This window comes from Branchiostoma floridae, chromosome 10, assembly GCF_000003815.2.
Source record: "Branchiostoma floridae strain S238N-H82 chromosome 10, Bfl_VNyyK, whole genome shotgun sequence".
In the NCBI taxonomy this organism is placed as follows: domain Eukaryota; kingdom Metazoa; phylum Chordata; class Leptocardii; order Amphioxiformes; family Branchiostomatidae; genus Branchiostoma; species Branchiostoma floridae.
The window spans coordinates 7087995-7109200 of record NC_049988.1 but is presented as its reverse complement, the minus strand read 5'-3'; the positions used below and the strand labels follow the sequence as shown (position 1 = coordinate 7109200).

Here is a 21206-nt window from a genome sequence, read left to right as displayed (position 1 = left end):
TGGGTTTTACCCTCCCAATTATTCAGAGAATGATTTGTAGGTCAGCAGTGATATCGAGGATTTGATGCGACCATCCCGCATCATACGCCTCAGTGCGACATAGAAACAGTATTAGAGCTGGCATCTATTTGTTCCGTACAACTCTACTGTTGTTATTGCTTTGTTCTTAGTCTGAAGTTCAACCGCTTTACCTTTACCTTACCCTCCTGACCCCTCCCCCTCCACTAGTTAGAGAATGATTTGTAGGTCATGTAAAGTTAAATACATCTATCAGTGATGTCAAGGATTTGATGCGACCAGACCACATCATACGCCTCATTTGCGACATAGAAACAGTATTAGAGCTGGCATCTATTTGTTCCGTGCAACTTTACTACGGTTATTTGTTGCAAGTGCCTACGTGACCAATTAAATGATGCACACATCGTTGCATTTATCTGTTATGTTAAAGGTTGAATTTTTGGATAACAGTTAGTAGAACCCGTCTATAAACTACCAAGACAGAACTTGATATATCTATTCATTCCTCGATCTCGTATTTTTTTTTGGGGGGGGGGGGGGGGTATAGGCGCGGTCCCTTATTTTATTCGTGGTACTGAAGAGGTTCGTTCTTCGTCTCTGACATCGACTTGAACACGTCACTCGTGTATGTGGCGATGGAAAATGGCCTGAAATGACTTGAAACGTCCTGAAATGACTTGAAATGCCCTGAAATGACTTGAAATATCCTCCCAACTCTTACAGCTAGCTACATAAATAAACACACCAATTTAAATGTCAAAAGTTTACGTTTTCAAGGGCATCGCACCGAAGTTGCCTGTCGTGTCCACAAATATAAAGAGAAAGTTTTGAAATTGGGTCAGTCTATTTTTGCCCCTAATCCCTGCGTTATACGTGACCAGTCTGTAAGCAATTTTTTCACGTGCCACAACGCCAAAAGGTCATAATGCACTTTCTTCTTAAAGTAGGCCAGAACAACATTCGTAGTATGATAGTAATGATAATAATTTAACAATTAATTTAATAATTCATGATGGGTGTCAATGTGCAAAGTTCATCGACATTCATAGTTGTACAAAGAAAATAGTGCAGAAAAGGGCAGAATTAAAGTTCTAGACACACCTTATAGAGACTCGCTCAGCTTCACTAAAAATATCCCAGCAAGCCAGAGACTGTGTCCAACGTGCAAAGAAGGTGTAGAAGATGAATACCATTTCGTTATAGAATGTCCGACTTACATAGAGGAAAGAGCAAAATTAATGCAGGCGATAAAGTACAAATCATTACCAAAGACAAACAGAGAGCTATTTCATGTACTTATGTCATGTCCCGACACTGTTTCCGTATACGTAGGCCAATACATATATACATCTATGCGGAAAAGAAACCTCATGATAACAACTTAATATTGTATACATTGTCATAATAATGTATATACTAGATAATAAGATCCTCGCTGTGTCTCCTTTCAATCATAGTGTTTGTATAAAAAAAATTGAGCCTGAATGTAGTATGTTACCAGATTTTTGTAAGTAGCCTAGATTTATGTTATATTGTATTAGTAAGTAGTCTGCCGCATCATTCTGGATTTGATTCACATTGCACATTGTGTTTCTTCGAATAGTGCATAGCCGTCATCTACTGTTAAGTTATTAGCTTAATTATACTACTTGAATACTGCTAGTTGTCTTATACATGTACAATATAATGTAGTATAACGTAACCTAATTTTGCCTTACATTGTACCCGTTCTACAAATGTTGTGCAATAAACTTTGACTTGACTTAAAAACGACGTCCTTCTTCAGTGTTACGAGTAGCCCTCCTCGGTTTGTTGGTGGTCTTTCCTTTGAAGCATATTCTGTTGGGACCATTCTCGAACCACATTCAGAGATTTGATACAAGCCTTTAGTACGTTTTGTCAAGCCAAGCTCTGTAGCACGGATACAAGTATACTTTTTACTGACGTAATCGGTTATTTTCTTTACAAAAGATCGAGGCCTTTCCCCAGAGGCGAAGATTATCTCGCAATTTGCAGGTTGCCGACAGTCACAGAAAGAAAATACTCACCGTAAAGGTTACAAAGGCAAAGTTAAGACATCCTACCACATCTATGTTAAGCACGTTTGAGTCTAGCTAAGATCCACTTTATGTAAAATGAGGATAAGTGCTCATTCACTAGAAAGGGGCAGGTACAAAAAATACCGTTGGTGGAGAGAACATGTAAATAATGTTCAGGGAAAGCAGTGGAAGATGAAGTACATTTTATTTGTCAATGTTCACAATACAATTCCGAAAGAAGAAAACTTTTCCAAACTTATCACACCTTACCGACGCACAAAAAAATCTCCTTACTTAAACGTTTTTGTAACGTCTGATTTTACTGTCAGATGGCATCGATGTGTGGTTTCGATGAAGTACGGTTATGATATGGTCTATTTTTAAAGTAAAAAGATATGTACTAGATTCAAGAACAGCGTAGAAATTCATTGAGCAGAAAAGCATGAAACACGTGCCTTTCCGTATGTCCCATTTCTTATTTTTATTTTTAATGGCACCGAATGTAATGTTTTGTCTCAGTTCCTATTCCTTGTTTTTGGACGTGTATTGGCAACTTTATATGTACTGACTCGAGTTGACCCATGTTTCGTAACTTTTGCTTTGGTGTATGTAAGTCAGATTTACATAAGATGTGTAAACTTCTTCTCCAATATTTTCCTGTTGAATTGTTTTTGGACGTGTATTCGCAACTTTATATGTTGAACCGAGTTGAACCATGTTTCGTAACTTTTGCTTTGGTGTCTGCAAGTTCGATTTGCATTAGATGTGTAAGCATCTTCTCCAATCCTTTTACGGAAGGAATGAGGTAGCAGTAGGAGAACTTAACAAAAGCTTTATGATTTCATTCATGTCACACTTGCGATGATAGCAATAAATTTCAACCATACATAATGGTAACTGTTTGCTTCACAAACTATGTTCATTCCTGGTTTCTGAGTGTATTCTTTGGTAGTGTACCAAAGACAGACTATACAACTACCATGCAGGTGCACTGTGTGTTATGTCTGGTTGTTCAAAAGTTGTCATCGTTTCCAAAATATTTTCCAACCTTTCAGATGTGATGTTTGATAGTACGCCAAGACAAGGCTACACACGTGCATATGTTGATGGGTCGTTCACAGTGCTAGTTCTAGTTCTAACAACGCTAACGTTTTGCTCTTAAGTAATGCGGTCTTCTTTCCCTACCATCTTAAGACAACAACAACAAAAGGCACAAATTAGTATGGATGATTTTGTACTCTGAGTCATCAATAACCATAATAACCTATTTTCTGTCAGGACTTTGGAAGCTCGGTGTTTCGCACATCTTTCTCCATTGCATGGGTGTTCCCTTTCTAACCATGGACTGTCTTTTTTCACGTCATTGTACATACATACATGAGCATCGTAATGTTTTCTGTGTATATATAGGAACTGAATTGTATCATTTGGTATCTTTCTTATGGTCAATCGCTTGGTTATACGTCAGTGATTTGTCGATGAAGGTTAGACATCCAGGTAATAAGATACGCCAAAAGCAGTTACTCAAGCAAATGGATATGATTCCAAAATCATATCCACTTGCTTGAGTAACTGCGTTTTGGCTCATCATCGGTTTATTTGAGCAGAAAATATAACAGTGGAAGCCAATAGACTGCATCGATGATGGATAAGATTTAAAAGAAAACTGAGTAACATTTCTTCTACAGTGTAACGTTAAAAATAATCTTCAACACTAAAATCATCGTTATAGAAAGGAGGTATTGAGTTGATGGTAAAAGGTTATCAGATATGTGTATAAGAATTAGCACAGGTGGCAGTTACATGTTCAGTAGGCAGCCTATGTCTATGATTGGTAGTGCACTGTCTCGATAGCTGTCAGTTTTACTACGAGGAATGTGTCAACTCTGATATCTTGATTAGAAGAAAATTCTGGAACTGTTCAATTATCTGAGGGAGGTCTTCATTAGGCCAATAGGTCCCAACTGAAAAGAAGGGTTGAAGCATCGGACATTGCTCTAAAGTATTCGGTAATGCAAATGTTGGGTCGGTAGTTTATTGCAGAGCAGGTGTGGTCAGTCGTCCGAGTTTTCGCGGTATGTGTTAGAACCATAAAGTTTGTTTTAGTTATACACAACGTGTGCAACTCTAGCCTGGCGATACTACTGTTGCGCAGTTTCCCGTTTTGTTCGTGTCCCACCCAAAGCCTTCCTGTGAGTGAATAGTCTGACATATGAATTTATTACATCCGCAGCCACACACGTTTATGTTTACTGTCTCCTTTGAAACTACTTGGGTTATGAAAATAACCCATTGTTAACATAAGAATCTGGTTAGTAAACGGGGTGAAGCCACGTGCGTGTCCATTGTAAGCCATTCCGATATAAAATAGCCCCTCTTCCTGTGTGGCTATACAGAAAGGCATGAAAGACACCAGCACTTGTCTTGAGAGCGATGAAAGACAAGGTTGATAAAGTTTCTTCCCTCTTTGTACCTGGTCGAAATTAGTGTTGATCTATTTTACAGTCCCCACGCGCCGCTTCCGATTGGATTGTGTTTGGACATGGCGTTTCTTTGTGCGGACTCGCGCGGTGTGAGTAAGATTATCGGCCGGGTTCTATTCACCTTGTGCGGTATCGGACGGCCGGTACACCCGGTCGGATGGATCTGATTTTAACTACATGAAAGTTTTATGAATGAAGGCGCTGAAGGGCTTTTAACGGCAACAATGGGGTCATTATGAATACGAACTAGCTCAATTAGCGTCACTGACAGGCCCTCGTTGAAAATGGAATAGGTAAAAGTTTCAGCCGTAGGTCTACAAGCCGTAGCGAGTTTTTTTTTTATATTATCTTTGGAATCTTTCAGAATTTATAGCCTTGCTGAGTTTTATATGGTCTCCCTTTAAGGTGTATTTCCTATTGCAATCTCAATGTTTATTGGTCGCTGCGTCTTTAACTAAGGGTTGTTGAAATAGCGCAGGGTTTATTTTTATGTGGTGTACTCGTCCAGTCAACTATAAGCCGTGTACGTAGTCTAAGATTATGACGAATATCTTCTAGTAGGATTGGGTCACTGTCATTGTGTTTTTTGCAGCCCAACGCGTACTTTTATGAAAGGATAGTTACATTGCTATTGCAATCTCTTTATCATTATTCTTTGTAGGTGTTTAAGAATGTTAACTCACTTCTTGGTACGGCTATGCACCAGTCACCCAGCTTTCTCAGTAGCCACGAGTTCAAACTACCCACCGCCGCGAATGTTGTTATTCTAGGTGTATTGTCAACAAGCGTTCTGCTACATTTTTCTTCCCATGTCGCCCATTCACCAAGATGTAGGTCATTCTTCTGTCTCGAGGTAGAGTTTCACCTGGTTAACCGTGAGCACCACATGGCATAGAAAGTGAGCAACCTCCCATTCTTTGGGTCTGTCACCGCTGGAATGCGGCTGTGACTAACTACGCCATGTTCAATTGGCCGTCACCAATCCTGTCTGGGCCGTGCTAGGATTCATGTCTGATCTTCTTATTGTGTTGTAGTGAGTTTCTGCCCTCTTTACATCAATAACCTGTTGTGTTACCACCACCTACCACAGTGGCAGAATCCTTTCATGTCACGCTCACAGTTGTCTGTAGAGTCTTATTGGTTCATACTTGTAACATAACGATACCTTTACAAACGATAGTTAGACCTTAACTGATCAGTATCAGGTAAATTTCTGTGCACAAGTCACAAGAGAAAACTCTTTCCGAAAATACATGTCGTTTTGTATGCTTGCCAGGATTCGACAGCTTTAGGTTCGTGGTTGGTTTATTTTTGTTCATACGTGCGATAGAATCAACGTGAGCCATGAAATATGCCGAAACTTTCTCCTGAAAAAAATGTGTCCGAAAAACGTTTCATTTACCGTACAAACGTTGATCGGAATGTAAAATGCAGCGGCTATGAGATAGCGGTATTCAAACCGTCTGTTGCATCTGATAGCGGAGTTAGTAAGCTCGTTCTTTTGAAAAGAGTGTAACTTTGTGAATGTCACACCTTAGTGCACACCGGGAGCAATAGTAGTAGTAGCAAACACTTCAACTTGTCACGCTGTGGCAATGTCTACTCGAACTGTCATGCTCTCAAATATAATCTGTAAACATAAGGGACCAACTCTTAGCTCTAGCACAAAAGTGCTATCTAGGACACTGAATCCTTTTTATCAATGACCCCAATAGACACGGAGATCTTCCTGGAATTTCTTTTGGATAAAAATAGCCTGTCTGGTGTTTGTATGTACTAAATATAGATGTTGAAACGGGACAGTTTGGGGTAAAGTTCCATATGTTTTACAGTCTGGTGACTGCCGTTCACGCCGAAAGATTACGTTACTAAAAGAGTTCAAACAAGACATGTGACCCATAACCTGCTCCACCTGTTCGAGCCACTGAGGTCCAGGCCCCGGGTCTTCTGCTAAATCCTGTTGTAAGAATAGCTTCAAAGGAGTTTAAATGACTGTAACGGTTGATAAGACGGTTCTAACACAACATTGGTGTCACGGTTCCGTGTATATACGAAACTACAAATGTGTAACAGGATTGACTCTGTACTTTGTTTCCGTCTGGGAGGAAACATGTTTCTAGTATCGTATACCCCATTGACTTTCTCTTTACGGTAGCAGAACTAAGATTGTGGTTTTGCGGTTGTGGCAAGATTTCTAAGATAGACTTTTGTTTTCTAAATGTCTGTTGGGAAAGCATGTGTCAAGTATCGTATACCCCATTGACTTTTCTCTTTACGGTAGCAGAAATAAGGTTGTGAAGTTGTGGTTGTGGTTAAGAGTCTAAGATAGACTTTTGTTTTCTAAGATAGACGTTTAGCTGCTTTCTGACATAAACCTCTAGCTGTTTTCCGTGAATTAATGTATATGCCTTGTATATGAGATATAAGGGACACCTTACAACACATTCAGCATTATTAAGTTCACTTTATTAGAAGCATTCAAACTGTCAAGTACCACAAAACATTTGCTCGTCATACAAAAATGTCGTTTTTAGCAGCCACTGTGTAGTTTTTTGCGGAACTTGTACGTAGATTTATATTGTGCATAATGCTTTTACAGCATCAAACATGTAACAATAGGAATGAATCTAATGATACGTTGCTGTATGCATTTTGTCAGTGGCCTATATCAGTACAGCATTGGAATCTACTACATCGTTTGTAAGCTAATTACTAGTACATTTTGCAAGACTTACATAAATTATATAAATGTGATGATGTTGTTTCCTATAACAAACGTTTTGTTCCCAAATCAGAATGTAATTATTATGTCTTGCTAGATTTTCTACCGCCAAAGTTCTGTGAGTTAATTGCAACATATAAAGGAAAGGACTATTAACAAATTGTTGAATATTGGCAAGTTGAAAAACTCTAAGAAGTAAGCAACAAATAGTATATCCTATAGCAACTGGCACGATATAAGTACTGTGCGATCGGGTATTGGTTGCAAATGAAAATATAGCCTAAAGCAGCAATGTAACAAACTATAAAGACTGTAACTAAAAGGAAATATCTACCACATTCTGTCTTCGTGTAAAAAAAAAACTATGTCGAATTTCGTACTAAGACTGTCTCTGTTTACGACATACACAGTTACTGTCTTGTGCTATCTTGTACCTTAATCCAACACCGTAAAATTAGTCCGAAAATTTGGTCATTTATATTGGTATTGAATAACCACAATAAAGGTAAAAACTATGAGTATGTAGCGTACCAGCACAGATAAACCTTCATTCCACGTTACTGTCTCGTTGTAAGGCAATGCTATCTAAAAGTAGATGAGTGACATTCGGTATGTATTGAAAGTAAAGAGCTGTTGTTGATGGTGTCGGGGTCCTTATCAGTTTTTAATGGACGTTGTCTGTTGGTGTCTGTAGCGGGGGTAATTCTCCACATCGGGTGGTCCATCATGTGTGTCAACACCCCTAGGGGACAGCAAGTGCCTAAATAGCAGACTTCATTATCATCACTCCGCACTACATACCGTGCCTCTTTACAACCAATGTCCACTGGCTGCCAAATCTTATCAGTGTCCGCCTATCTCGAGCTATTGTCCCGCCTGCCAAAATACTGTTGTGGTGTCATCCATCACCTTTCGGCTCCGGTACTAAGCAGTGTGGCGTCGTATCCACATCCAGTCAATGCCGCGAGACTTTCTCTTTGTGTCTCGAGCCCCGTTTTCATGATGGTAGAGAGCAGCGTATCCGAATACCAGCATTGTAGAAGTCCAATAACCGCCATACTTATGTAATAGTAAGCGAGTGGCGAAAGAGAGAATTGTGATTAAGGCTATGCTTTGTTTTTTGATTGTGCTTTCTTTTCAGAAATGTTTCTGTGGACGATGAGACATACACAGCAAGATCTGGTGTACAAAACGTAATTTTCGTGTGGTTACCTTTTACACTGTCTGTATTTGACCGAACGTTCCTTCCTTTAAAAACGAATCGGTGCCCAGTCCAAGGGAGTTGTTGTTACAGCCACGGATTCTGAAGTTTATTTTGATCCCTCGGTTAAGAAGGTCGCGTGGGTTTGGGGATTTAGGGCGACCTTGGTTGGGGTTCTCGTTGCGGTAACCGAAGACACGGATGTTTGAAAACAGCTCACCGTATCGAACCTAACCTTGGTTTTGGTACTGGAATTGGTCGCTCTCTCTAACGCTTTAGTACACGCTTTCCGTTGATAATTTTTTAGAAGGTTAACACGTTGCCAGACTTGTTTTCAGTGTTGATTTTTCACTGACCCTCGTCATAAAGGGAAATGGCTCGGTAGCGGACATCCCCTGTTCGTTGCCGACAAGTAAACATCAGAATGGGAATGGCATTCCTGAAGCTTTTTCACCGCTCGTCTGCGTTCCGTATGACGGGTATTATTGGTTTCTACACGTCTGGTCTTCAGTGTTTGCTCAGTCCAGCCTGCCTTTTCAGACGGTCAGGGGTCACCGCATGCCTCAGCTTTTGTTGTGTGCAAGTTTTGTCTGGCTGCCTTCGAACAACTGTGTCATCAAATACGGGAAAACTCAGTCTAACTATTTTCTCCACTGAAGCATAGTTTTTTTTCTAGTTTGTTTCCAGCATTTGGTTTATTTTTTTAGTTTGCATGTGATTATACGGGGGGAGTTCTCGCTTTGCCTATGAAATAAAGTGGAGATTTTCTAAAGCCTTTAGAAGGAAACGGACACTTTTCCACTCCTCAAAAAAATCTTAATATTCAGTTCCCTTAATGTCAATAGAGGTCAATGACCCAGACCGTATGTCGCACGGCACAATAATAGTAATACGAATCCATAGAAGACTGCTTTGCATCTTCAATTTAAGGGTTGGTTCAATTGACTCACCATAGCTCAAATTGCAGCATTTCGTCACGACTATACATTTGGTCGCTAGTTTTACAAATAGTTTACAAATATATCTCATAACCTCTCATTTGAACAAACACACATGTACATGCCTTTGAGGCGAAAACACAACACGCCAATATAGCGATATACATACCACGCAAGTGGTAACGGCTCCCTACGGCGGTCTTGAATTCCAATTCAGAATTCCAGAAAAGGAATTGAAATGCGTAAAATCGGGTAGGAAGAACAGACACCTTTTGGACGTCCATATGCCTGTGTATCTGTCCATGAGTTCTCATTTGCGTCCCTTCCCTCGGACGAACTATTTGCACCCACATTCGTCGACTACCATGTTTCTAACGTCAGCTTTCACAATGTTATTGTCTTTATCAAAATACAACATTGAAATAGAGCTCATTTTTGTGGGAGTGCAGCATGGTGAGATGTACGTGGAATAGGGGGTGTCAAAACGCTTCTCATCCCCCAGTAAGGCATGGAAAGACGCCGTTGTTTCTGGATATTGTACTGAGGGGCACCCCCCTGCACAGAAGTTTGCCTGGTAGCCTGGCATCGGCGCGATGATCCAGTCGTCCCAGCCGAGCTGTTCAAAGCTAACGAAGAGGGAGTGCTTTCTGCAGGCTCCTTTATCCGCCTGTCTTTTACTTCTTCTCTTCCCAGGCTTTGAACGCGTTCTAAGGACGAGAAAGGGGTGATGGGGGTGCTTGACTTCGTCCAAGTCAACGTCGTGTCCGAGTTTGTGGTGGAGACTCCCCTCGTCTTCCTCCCCTCGCCGCCGCCGTAGGACGTCGGGACGCACGCTGACGCCGACGTCGCTGAGCAGCATCGGTTTGACCACGCTGCCGCAGCCGTAACACCGCACGCGGAACGTCACCTTGTTCTCCAAGACGTCTCTCAATGCGCCTACGACGTTGAAGGAGTGCCAGCCACTCCTCGTGATCAAGAGCGTCCTTCTCACCACGGTCTCTACCTGCTGTAGACCCAGCCCCGCCGATCTCACCTGCGCCAGGTCGATTGTAACCGACACTGGCTTCCTCATGGCCATCTTATCCGCGTACAGCTTGAGAAACACCCAGGTCACCGCTCGCGACGCAACTGTTGTTTCAGCGTTATCCGATGTTTTGAACTGGATGTATTCTCGCCCCAGGTCGCCGTCGGCTGGAATGGATAGAATATAATTACAACACCTATAAACACCTATTATTTCAGTCTCAAAACCCAGCAAATAATGATGGATTGCAGTGATGCGTTTATGGGCTATTGTTAGTCCATTAGCGTTTACTATACCACCAAATACTGCTCCACGCGTGGTAGCGCGTGCCTAAATACCAAACAGTGTCGCCCGAATAATGGCCTTCCGAAGGTATGTTAAACCCCATGAGCCACATCACTTCGTATTATCTTGAGGAAACAAGACACTTAAGTCACAATAATTCTCGACTGATGACAGATCACGGGGGTTATTTTGATGTCCTGCGGTCGAAAAACAAACTTGTCTCCCCCACACCTGGCTTTTCAAAAGCAACATCTACTATTTTGATAGTCATAGAATGGGATGTTAATCCTTTTATATATATCTTTGTCTCAATGAGGTATAACTAGAAGCACTACATACCCCCTTACGTAAAATCATGATGACTAGAATGCTACTGGTTGTGGGGACACCCAAGCATGTAGATAAGAACGTCTGGAGTAATTTACTAAATCCTACAGGCTATGGTGGATAAAAGCCTATAAGATCTGGACAAACAGGACCGAAGGCCACTCTCAAGAACCAATTGGCCTTGTAGTCCAACCGTATAGACTTGGGCGCTACATACACCGAGAGTCGAAAACGTCCACTTATAACAGTGCGATGCTATTGGGAGCACGTACTTGACCTCAAAGTTTGAAAAAGGTGTGCTCTCACCTGCTTCTGCAAAGCTGATGATCTCTACAGTTTGAGCTTCTTCGTGATGTTCTTGTTGCTCGTCGTCGTGGTCTTCGGGAGCAGGCGTGGTGACCTGCGTGATGAGGTCCTCTGCGTGGAGCCTCCTCAGCGCCGTGTGGATGGCCTTTCTCGGGACGGCCTTGGTAATGTTGGGCCGGGCGTCCAGGCCTAACCTGTCGAGGATCTGCCTCTTGATGAGCTCCAACCTGAGAGCGTTCTCCACCTTGTCCTGGACTGTATGCGGTGAGCAGGTGGTGCAGCGTCTGGTGCTGGCCGCCTCGGCGCACACACAGATGCCGGCCAGGAGCAGCACCAGGACGCACCGTCTGCCCCCATCCTGCCGGCCCATGGTGTACGCACAGCCTTGTGTTGGTCCCGACCAGCTGGAGCTAGAAACGCCCCTCGCTCTCCGCGGGGTGAGCTCCCCCGCCTTTGTTATGCAGATTGGCATGGCAAACACGCTACTGTGTCTCCCGCTGGCAGGTCCAGGCCGTCTAATAGATATTCCCTTGTCCAACGACAGAGGTGGCTGTCGTCCGTCCCGCCTTTCTGTCAAACGCACAACAAGAGAAGGAATCAATGGTGTAATTTGAACTAGAAAAACGTCGCTGCAGCCGCCCGAGCATGAAGCGTTGGGAATGAAAGACGGGGATGTACCATTATGGGCATGCTGGGGAACCACGATGATTAATTAAGATCAATGTCACTTTCATTTTTTTTGACAGAAGATAAAAAGAATGGCATGCAGATGTACTTTTTTTTAAGTAGAGTTTCCCCGTCATACCTCTAGGTAGACACCACTTGCGGTTTCCGTGACTAAGACCACATTGCTGTCTTTTTTATAATTTACCTGTCCACCTGCGTATATCGTTTTTCTGTAGCAAATGTAAAACACCCAATTTACGTCGTGCCTCAAAACGTCAGGGAGGCTTAACCGTAGAGACCCTTAATATGATGCACACGGATACCCGATTCCCTTAAGTGACTCCAAGTTAGGACACCAAGACCAACAAAAGTGTTCTTCCTATTGGGTAGATGGACAACATTACCCCATGGAAGCCTAGGATGGCTGAAACCTCCCCGTATAAACCGCAGGGGGTCCCCCCCACCATCCCGTCCACCTGTCAATCATCGGCCGAAGGTGCAATCATTGGTGAACCATGCCCGCGAGCGTCTCCGTTTGGAATTGGCGCATTCACAACCAAAAGTGTGTAACTGAGATGGTTGGCTGGACGTGTATTGGTTTTGTCTCTGGTACGCTAGGTGCGCCACGAGAGTGTGTTCTCATCGTGTGCATATTTTACACGTAATATTAGCTTCTTTTGTTTTGCCGCTGAGACCTTCATGCATGGTGGGGTTTCTACCGCGGAATGTGTCAACTTACCTTGTACAAGCAGTACCGACAAAAGAAAAAGATAGCCTTAACGGTCAAAGTCAATTGTAGATGTGTAGAGGCCCTTACCCTCCTCCGTAAGTCAACCCTTCAACCTTTTTCAGCCGATTTACTTGTCACTGTTGTGGATCGACTCACACTAAACATTAGCCTTGGTAAACACGTACACGTCTAAGTTCAGAATCAAATACGACGTCTTTACGACACATTAATTTGAGTATCTAGACTTTCGCTCGTCGTACACTACATCTATCCTGCAATAATCTCATTTTCCGTCACCGGAAATAGGAATTAGGACTACAAAACGACCAACCAATTAAATCCCGATGACTCATAGAGTAACGTAAGACATGTAGTCTACTTTGATGTTGACTGTGAGATTTAAGCTGCGTTACACTTGTACTAGCTTGTAGTGCAGTAATGATCTAGACAGCACCTGCTAATGCACTAAATCAAATAGCCATGCAGCTGGTGTGACGTTGACATTGAGCGATGAAGCACTGGATACAATTGATGACTGAGTCTCCGTAATGTTTACATTTTCACCCTACAGAACATTGACCAAAAGGACCTTCCGAATAACCCATACATTTGTCTTCTTCCTGTTCTATGCTCAAGAAGAGAGTAGAAAACTTGAGTTGTTGGAGAATGATCTTTTAGTTACATAGGGGACCCTTCTAAACTCTCTGATGTCAATCCGGATTTTTGAAACGGAAGTAATTACTAAGCACATGTGCCTTGTTCTGTGCAGGCTCATTTGTAGAAATATGATTTTCTAAGATCAAGTGCTTCAGAAGTTGCTAATACTTGCTTCCTGTTAAATTTCAAACTTGGGGTACACACTTTTTTATGTAGCGGAACTATGCTTACCTACCAAATTACAATAGGTCTTTTCTGCATGGTTAACCATAGGACAAGAGTCTATTGTACTTTTGCACATGTTTGATTTTTCACAAAGCAGCCGATATTGTGTCACTCAGAACTCGATCTTTCACCTGTTTATGTGGTTTCAATCTCCAAAGAAAATAATATGCCTTTGAGCCGTTCATTCTTAATCACGTAAGCCGTTGACCTCCGCTTCCTGTTGATGGTTTTGAGAAACTTTTTTGTTCAAAACCATTGATTTTCGTGAAGTTCTAATCATACTTCTCCTGAACAAAGTTGCCATTGTTGTTGTTTTTTTCATTGTGTTACAAAATGAACATTCGTTTGTAGTCTTACACAATCTGACCTGATCTAGTAGCCACCTTTGCAGAAGGACCACCTTGCCAATGTGACAACCTTTTTTACTATTTCACAGCACCAAAAAATATGTCTATAGCAACCTCCTGTCTGTTACAACTATATAAGTCGCTTGATTTGAGTGGTCACTTTGAACAGGTTTTAGAGTATATGTCAGCATTGCACAGAAGTAAATAACATGGACAACTTTATTATACATCCAGGGCTATATTACTATATTCTTGTAGTTAAGGGGCTTGTGCAACTACGGTCGCTTTTAGCCTTTCTCGATAAGGCCCTAGGGCTTTAAGTATGGAGTTATCTTTAAGTTCTGACTAAAACTGTTTTCGAGGAGTGAATCTGTATCTGTTTCATATATACTAGGATCGGAGTTGCTGTATTATAAGGTTCTCGCAATCTCATCCCAGCTTGCTCTATGGTATCTTCTCTACCCCGTTCGACATTGACATTGATTACATTCCGACTCTGATGTCCTTTCGATTATGGGTTCTCAAAATGGTTCAATCATAACCTATAACCGCATACCAAGTAGGTCGGGTTTATTTGTATATTGATATATGAAAAATCTGAATTATTTGTCCTAGTACAGCACATATCGCAGAGCAGAAAAATAAATTATGGATTAAATATAACGTTCAATCAGAGGTTTCATCGTACCATTGCTATGTATCGGCGATTGTGGTAATACTTGTGCACGTGCCAAGTTTGTAAATTCCAAATCACACACGCGCTACACGTATGAAATGTTATATTCACCATGTAATATTTTGACTAAAAACCTACCTCTATGTAACATATTTTCCGAATTCGTACAACGAAGCATCTTACACACGAGTCCAATGGTCTTCACTATTATTTTCAAAGTATATGTAATGTAATATTATCAAAACATAACTAGGCGAAGTAATAAGAGGCCATGCGTCAATTCAATAAATGTAAGAAAAATGTAAATAAATGCAACATACCTGTTCTTTTGCTGACTTCTTGTTCGCTGAGTATGCTCGCAGACAGGAGGCGAGAAACTGCTACGATGTCTTCGCAACTTCAACGTTTGTCAAAGTAAATAAAAGATCTGAGATGTAGCACTTTTGGAACGGAGTAGATGCTTGATGCTTCGGCGAGTCTTCTTGAAGCTTTGTTCTGTACCTGGGGTGCTAGCTGCCGTTTATAAAGCCTGTGGTTCAGGCATGCTCTGTACATGGCATTGGATAATACATGGTGCTCGTCACGATAGCACAGTTCATGATCATCCACCCTTCGTCATAAGCCTTCCACAATCCAGGTCCATCTGACCATCGAATTGATAACGGAAGATAGTGGGCGAAAATGTTACCAATTTTTCTTCCAATGCTGCTTAGTTTTCGTCATAGCTCTCATAATCTAGGTCTACCTGACCCTCTAATTGATAACGGAAGATAGTGGGCAGATTTGTTTCCAAAATTCTTCCAATACTGATACGTTTGCGTCATGATTTCATACTTTCTAGGTCTGTCTGACCTGATAACGAAATGCAGTGATAAAAAAATGTTACCATTTTTTCTCTCAATGCTGTTGAGTTTGCGTCATGATTCCATACTTCTCAGACACTGTAAACGAAACAGCAAGATATTTGGGTGATAGTGATGCCATTTTTTTCAACGTTGTAGACAACATTGATGCTGACATGACATACAACTATAGAGGACATCCTTGAAATGGTTGAAATGTAATTTGCAACACAAAAATTGGAGTCACTCAAATTAAGGACATCGTTGACCTGTTTAAAACACTAGCACTGTAGTAGTTTACTTTGGCGCTTATTTTGTTGCCGGACCATTGTTTTTATCTAGGTTCTTTACTTCACTCTTTACGTCCCTTGTTTAATGTTATAAACCATACATACCTCTCACATTGATGTTCTTGATGTGTTGTATGCAATCTATGGAATGTCATAACAAGTCGGTCATCACGACCTCCCTAACCAACGTCATGTTCTTTCTCTACGCAATGATTCGTTGCTATCTTTGAGACATACAGTTGAACGTGTACTTTTTCGAGTCGAAAAATCATACATGTCTTACATTGATGTTCTTGATGTGTTGTATGCAATCTATGAAGGTTATAATAAGTCGGTCATCACGACCTCCCTAAACAACGTCATGTTTTTTCTCTGCGCAATGTTTCGTTGCTATCTTTGAGACATACAGTTGAACGTGTACTTTTTCGAGTTCAAAAACACAGCATGACGTAATTACGTCTCATAGCCATGGATTTCATAGGCACATTGTACACTGTAACAACATTGACAGCAAAGGTTAAAGGTGCACACATTAATTAGGCACTGTAGAAAACGTGCGTGCAACATATCAAAGTTTAAAAAGACAGGTCAATTAATTAAGTAATGCTAATTCATGGGACACGATTACTAGCAATCCGTCACTGATAGTTTTCTGAAATTTCAGGGCTCGAAATACCACCTGCATATGCAGCTTAGTGCAGGTAAAATTGGAGCTGTGCCGGTATTTCTGGTGTCTACCTGCACCTAACTTGCACCGGTGCATGTACTTGGTTTCTACATAAATGTCCTATAATGTAGGTATATATGTAGGATTGTTATTAGCTACATTGACTGTTACCACCTTCTAAGTATAAAAAAAAAAACACAATAGCAATGGTTCCTCAACAATTTTAGTATAATCCATACTTTCTAAATTCAGAGCGGTACAGGTACAATTTGTCTGGTGCAGGTAATTTTCAATGCAGAAAAAAGGTATTTCGAGCCCTTTGAATTAAAGAGAGTGGCTTTTGGAAACCTAAAAAAGACAAAGTTCTGGATGACCTTCTTATGCCATGCCATACTTGAGAAAAACATGCCCTCGTTCTGTGTCTATGCTGCTATTATCTGCAGTGGTATGTCAAGTGTCTTCAAGATTGGTTCAAGGTTTCATCATTTGCCCTTAAGACGACTGGGTATAGAACGATCAAGAAGCTTGTCACTGCGACCTTTCACGGTGTGGCTTCTGAGAAGACGATCTCGATTTGAGCACTTCAGTTAGTTATCTGCCAATCTTTTAACCTTTCCTGCCTGCCCACCAGCCTAGGAGCGTAGGCAAGAGACTGTCCCCTTGCTCCTCTCCGTTAAGTATCTCCATGTCCCACGGTCCTGTTCTCTAGTCTCTGTGGTCTTAAGACTCAGTCCTTTCGATATGATACAACTGTGTAATGTCTTCCAGTTTCATTGCGTAGACGTTTGCGTAGACGTAGGATAAAAGAGAGAATACAGCATTAAAGTTAAGACCCTATACCCCCATGCATTGTGGCGGATTTATGTATGAATGGCCTATTTGCCAGCGAATTTGGTGCAATTATCCGGCTGGTGCAATTATGCGAAGTTATCTAGCTGGACCGCACCAGTTTGGGATTTTGTGATTCCGTGCAGTTAACAGAAGTGTGCGTTAATCCGATGTGCAATTAACTGGGTTCCACTGTATACTATCAATACACAGAGGATCAAAATATGTGCGGTAGTTGTCCCTAGACGGCGATCGCGCTGCAACCTTTTTATTTCGTCGCGTCTTGTGGTGTTTATGACCTAACCAGGCTTTATAGCCTAGCAATTTGTAGAAAATGAAATTCTTATTACTATGTAAACAATTAAGTATAAACATTGTTTCTTGTCATGTCTAAGTATGGCTTGTACCATGACCAGCATTCTTCATAATGCTGTAATGTGTTTAAGTTATGTAGAATATACTTTTAATTACTGCCTTCGTAGACTGTGAAGAGAGTTTGCGTCGTCGAAATCATGACTCTAATTTTGTCTAGTTCAAACTGGTATTTCATGGCAACTGATAAGGTTGAAGCAAGGAAGTCGACATTGACCGAAGGCATCGACCCGTTGTTATAGTCAAACACATGATAAGTCTTGATATCACAGTGTCAATAACGTGTTTATCCCAAAAAGAACGTCATTCAATAAAATTTTGTTTATAAGGAAAGACCGTTTACGAATATGATGACACGGTGTCTATGTACAGTCAAAGAGCAAGACGGTTCACGTCCCGAAACAATCTGTTGGTCCATGGACAAAGTGTACACGTGCTACGCGTAACCTTGTTAATTCATAAAAGTTCATTCGATATGGAATCACAAGGTAAAAGCTCATCACATTTGCAATAGTGTACAACGCAGAACTGTCTTAAATTTCGTGACCTTTTCAAGGTGAGAAATATTATGTCTTTAAGATGCCAAGCGTGATTACGCAAGATATGTATGTGTTATGAATATGCTAATAAGTTTATTTGGTGGGCTGTCCTTTTTAGTTGTCGTTCAGAGTTAGACATCAATCAAAAATATATATAGATTTGAATAGAAATACGTGAGATATACGATTCCATGTTTTTAGAAATATTCTCTTTTTAGGCAAAACTGCGATAATACCACTCATTGATTCACAAAAGTGATATTCAATCCTTCCTTAATAAAACGCTCATTCATACTGCATATTGAAACCGGAAGGTATAGCCGTATCCCTCTGGAACAAAGATTATTGAAATATTGTAATTTGAATGTAATAGATAACGAATACCATTTTGTAATAGAATGTTGATTATATAGTTTAGAAGTAAATGAACTGTATAGGCTTGTACTAAAGCTAATTCCCTATTTTATACGCTCAAGCACTATATACAAATTCATATTCCTAACACAACTAGACAAACCATCCGTTGTAAAACATATCTACGCTTTTATCTCTGCTATATATAACTGAAAAGCGAGATCAATTTGAATTTATCTGATGATAGTTAAATCTGTTCTGTTTCTGTTAAATTCATCTGTTCAAAATGTTTTGTTGTGACCTGTTTGGCTAAATGCGCAAGAAAGGTCTTCATTCTATTTATCGCTTTCGCGATTCCATACAACCTTACCTTCACCTAATCGCCCGTGCGAACTATGAATCTTGCTAGCTTAGCCACTGGGAAACAAATGATGGAGTCAGTACGGCCTAATGTGATCCCCCAGTGGTGGAGTGTCAGGCATCTGGCATGCCACTAGGAAAATAGAGATCTTCGATGATCTCAGCCCGGAAGAGGTGACGTTTACATCGATCATGCCATTGTTCATCACGCAAGGGCATCGGTTTCCCCCCTACCAGCTGAGACATTCTGGTGCCAGGACACTTCTGGCTCTGTGCCGGTGGCTTAGGAAATCTAAAAGCCATTCTTCTGGCGTGTCTCCAGCGAGTTGCGTACAGCTATAAACCATGTGGAAACGATTTCCTGCAGGCTCACACACACAAGATGTATCACCCTGTAGCCTGTCACCATGAGAACAGACAAGTCGTCTACAGCTTTTGTCATTCTGTTCTTGACTTTGCATACCTGGTGAAGGCAGGGGGATTCACCACACATTAGATACACAATTCAAGAAATAGTATAATATATAACGTATGGCAACGTCTTTTATATAACAGCAATTCAATGAAACGTAAATACTGCAGAAGAGGCTTAGAAGAATGGGATAGGACTATATACACATGTACATGTGCAATGAGTCTTCGTTGAAATTTTATAGGGTACATTTCTTAACACTTGGGTCTTAATATGTACTGCCCTGTAGGCAGGGTTTATCATACCCTTTGAGATAGATTCCGTTATATACGATGACAGTATATGTATGTAATGTATTAGGCTCATATCATTATCATATTTGGGACAGTCAGAAAATAAACAGTCATATCCCTGCGGGACAAAATAGACCGATCTTTTATTTTCATCATCAAATTTCTGAAATCTTTCACAATTGATGACAGCCAATGTGCACATATGTTTGCTGCAATTTTTGGCCAATTTTACCTGCCAACAAATGTCCACAAAATAAACCATTCACAGGTTTCCTTTTATACCTTACATAGACTCCCGGCACGCGATGGGAACGACCTTTACCTTACTTTCAGCGTACCTTCCTCCTTGGACAGACACCTCACGCGGCTGATGTCTACACCACAATAAAGGGACTTCCGTTACGTATTCTCCAGAGATAGTGGAGGATAATAGAGCATGACTATGTGTGTCTCCGTAATGACTGACTAAGGTGTTCAATCGATCTTTTACTATGTCCTTTGGGACAGTACATTACATAGTGTATATAGCAGAGGCCACTTTGCTTTTATCCAACATTACAGTAACCGTGATACAGGATAAAGGCCATATAATGATAAATACGACAATGAGACAACTTATTGACTGATATTTTAATCATTCGTTTTATTACATTCCAAAATAGTATTACACTAACGGTATAGCACGGAAACAAATAAAGGACAAATACAGGAGAATGCGATCTAAATTCAGGAAATAATAATGACGGATGGTAGAGATACAGAAAGAAAATGACAAAAAATAAACGACCATACCATGATATTTTACCCCAATGGCCAACAATAAAGAAAGGTACAATAGTAGAACGAATAGGCACGCCCAGTCTTTCATGCCCCGTGCACTGAAACTCTACTCAAAGAGCTGTACTGTATAGCAGATGTTATAATGTATGAGTCATCTTAACTTTATTGAAAATTGTATTTTAAGTGATTTTAGTCCTACCTGTGTATTATCTGGTATTATACGGTATTTAGCTTGTACGATAGCGCAGCGCCTCTGTAAGTCAACAGATTTCATGTACCTATTTGGATAGTGTACATACAAGTTGAACTCTGATGAACTGGACGGAAATAAAACCACTGAATTTGCCCTTGTCCGTATTCTTTCAGAACATGATTGATTGAGCATTTGCACAATTCTACCAATTAGTTATACAATTAACTGACTTATAAGTTTCCTAGGAAAATAATTACGTACTTCTAACATTAGACTTATGTAAAACGCGTTGATGGAATTTTCACGACCTTCATGGCAAGCTTTCCGAGACATCCGTCACATTGACATGAAATACGCACCTTATGAATCACAAAGGAATGTTGTTTGATTTAGGCATTATTCAAGTGAACTAAGATAGAGGCTTCAAGCTCTTTAAATACCTTCTTAGGACTCCAGAATGGTTCTTTTCATACGTCATTTTTGTTCTTGTCTCAGAGTAGTACACTAGTTGACATTGTATTTACTGTACTTGCCGTTATGATTACTTTCCATTGCTTAGCATTATCGTACTTAACAGAAGATCCTGTGTCAAATGTGTACCCATCAAAGCAAAGTCTTTAAAAGGTTAC

The 21206-nt window shown here is 40.8% G+C and overlaps 1 protein-coding gene across 1 annotated transcript; it reads right to left on the bottom strand.

The window, feature by feature from the left end:
• Positions 1-6992: 6992 nt before the first annotated feature.
• On the bottom strand, positions 6993-12025 carry LOC118423922 (inhibin beta B chain-like). Its single transcript, XM_035832236.1, has 2 exons — positions 11347-12025; positions 6993-10595 (listed from the first exon to the last, which is right to left on the bottom strand). The coding sequence occupies exons 1-2, from the start codon at positions 11816-11818 to the stop codon at positions 9742-9744; spliced, it is 1326 nt and encodes a 441-aa protein (XP_035688129.1). The 5' UTR covers positions 11819-12025; the 3' UTR covers positions 6993-9741.
• Positions 12026-21206: the final 9181 nt, after the last annotated feature.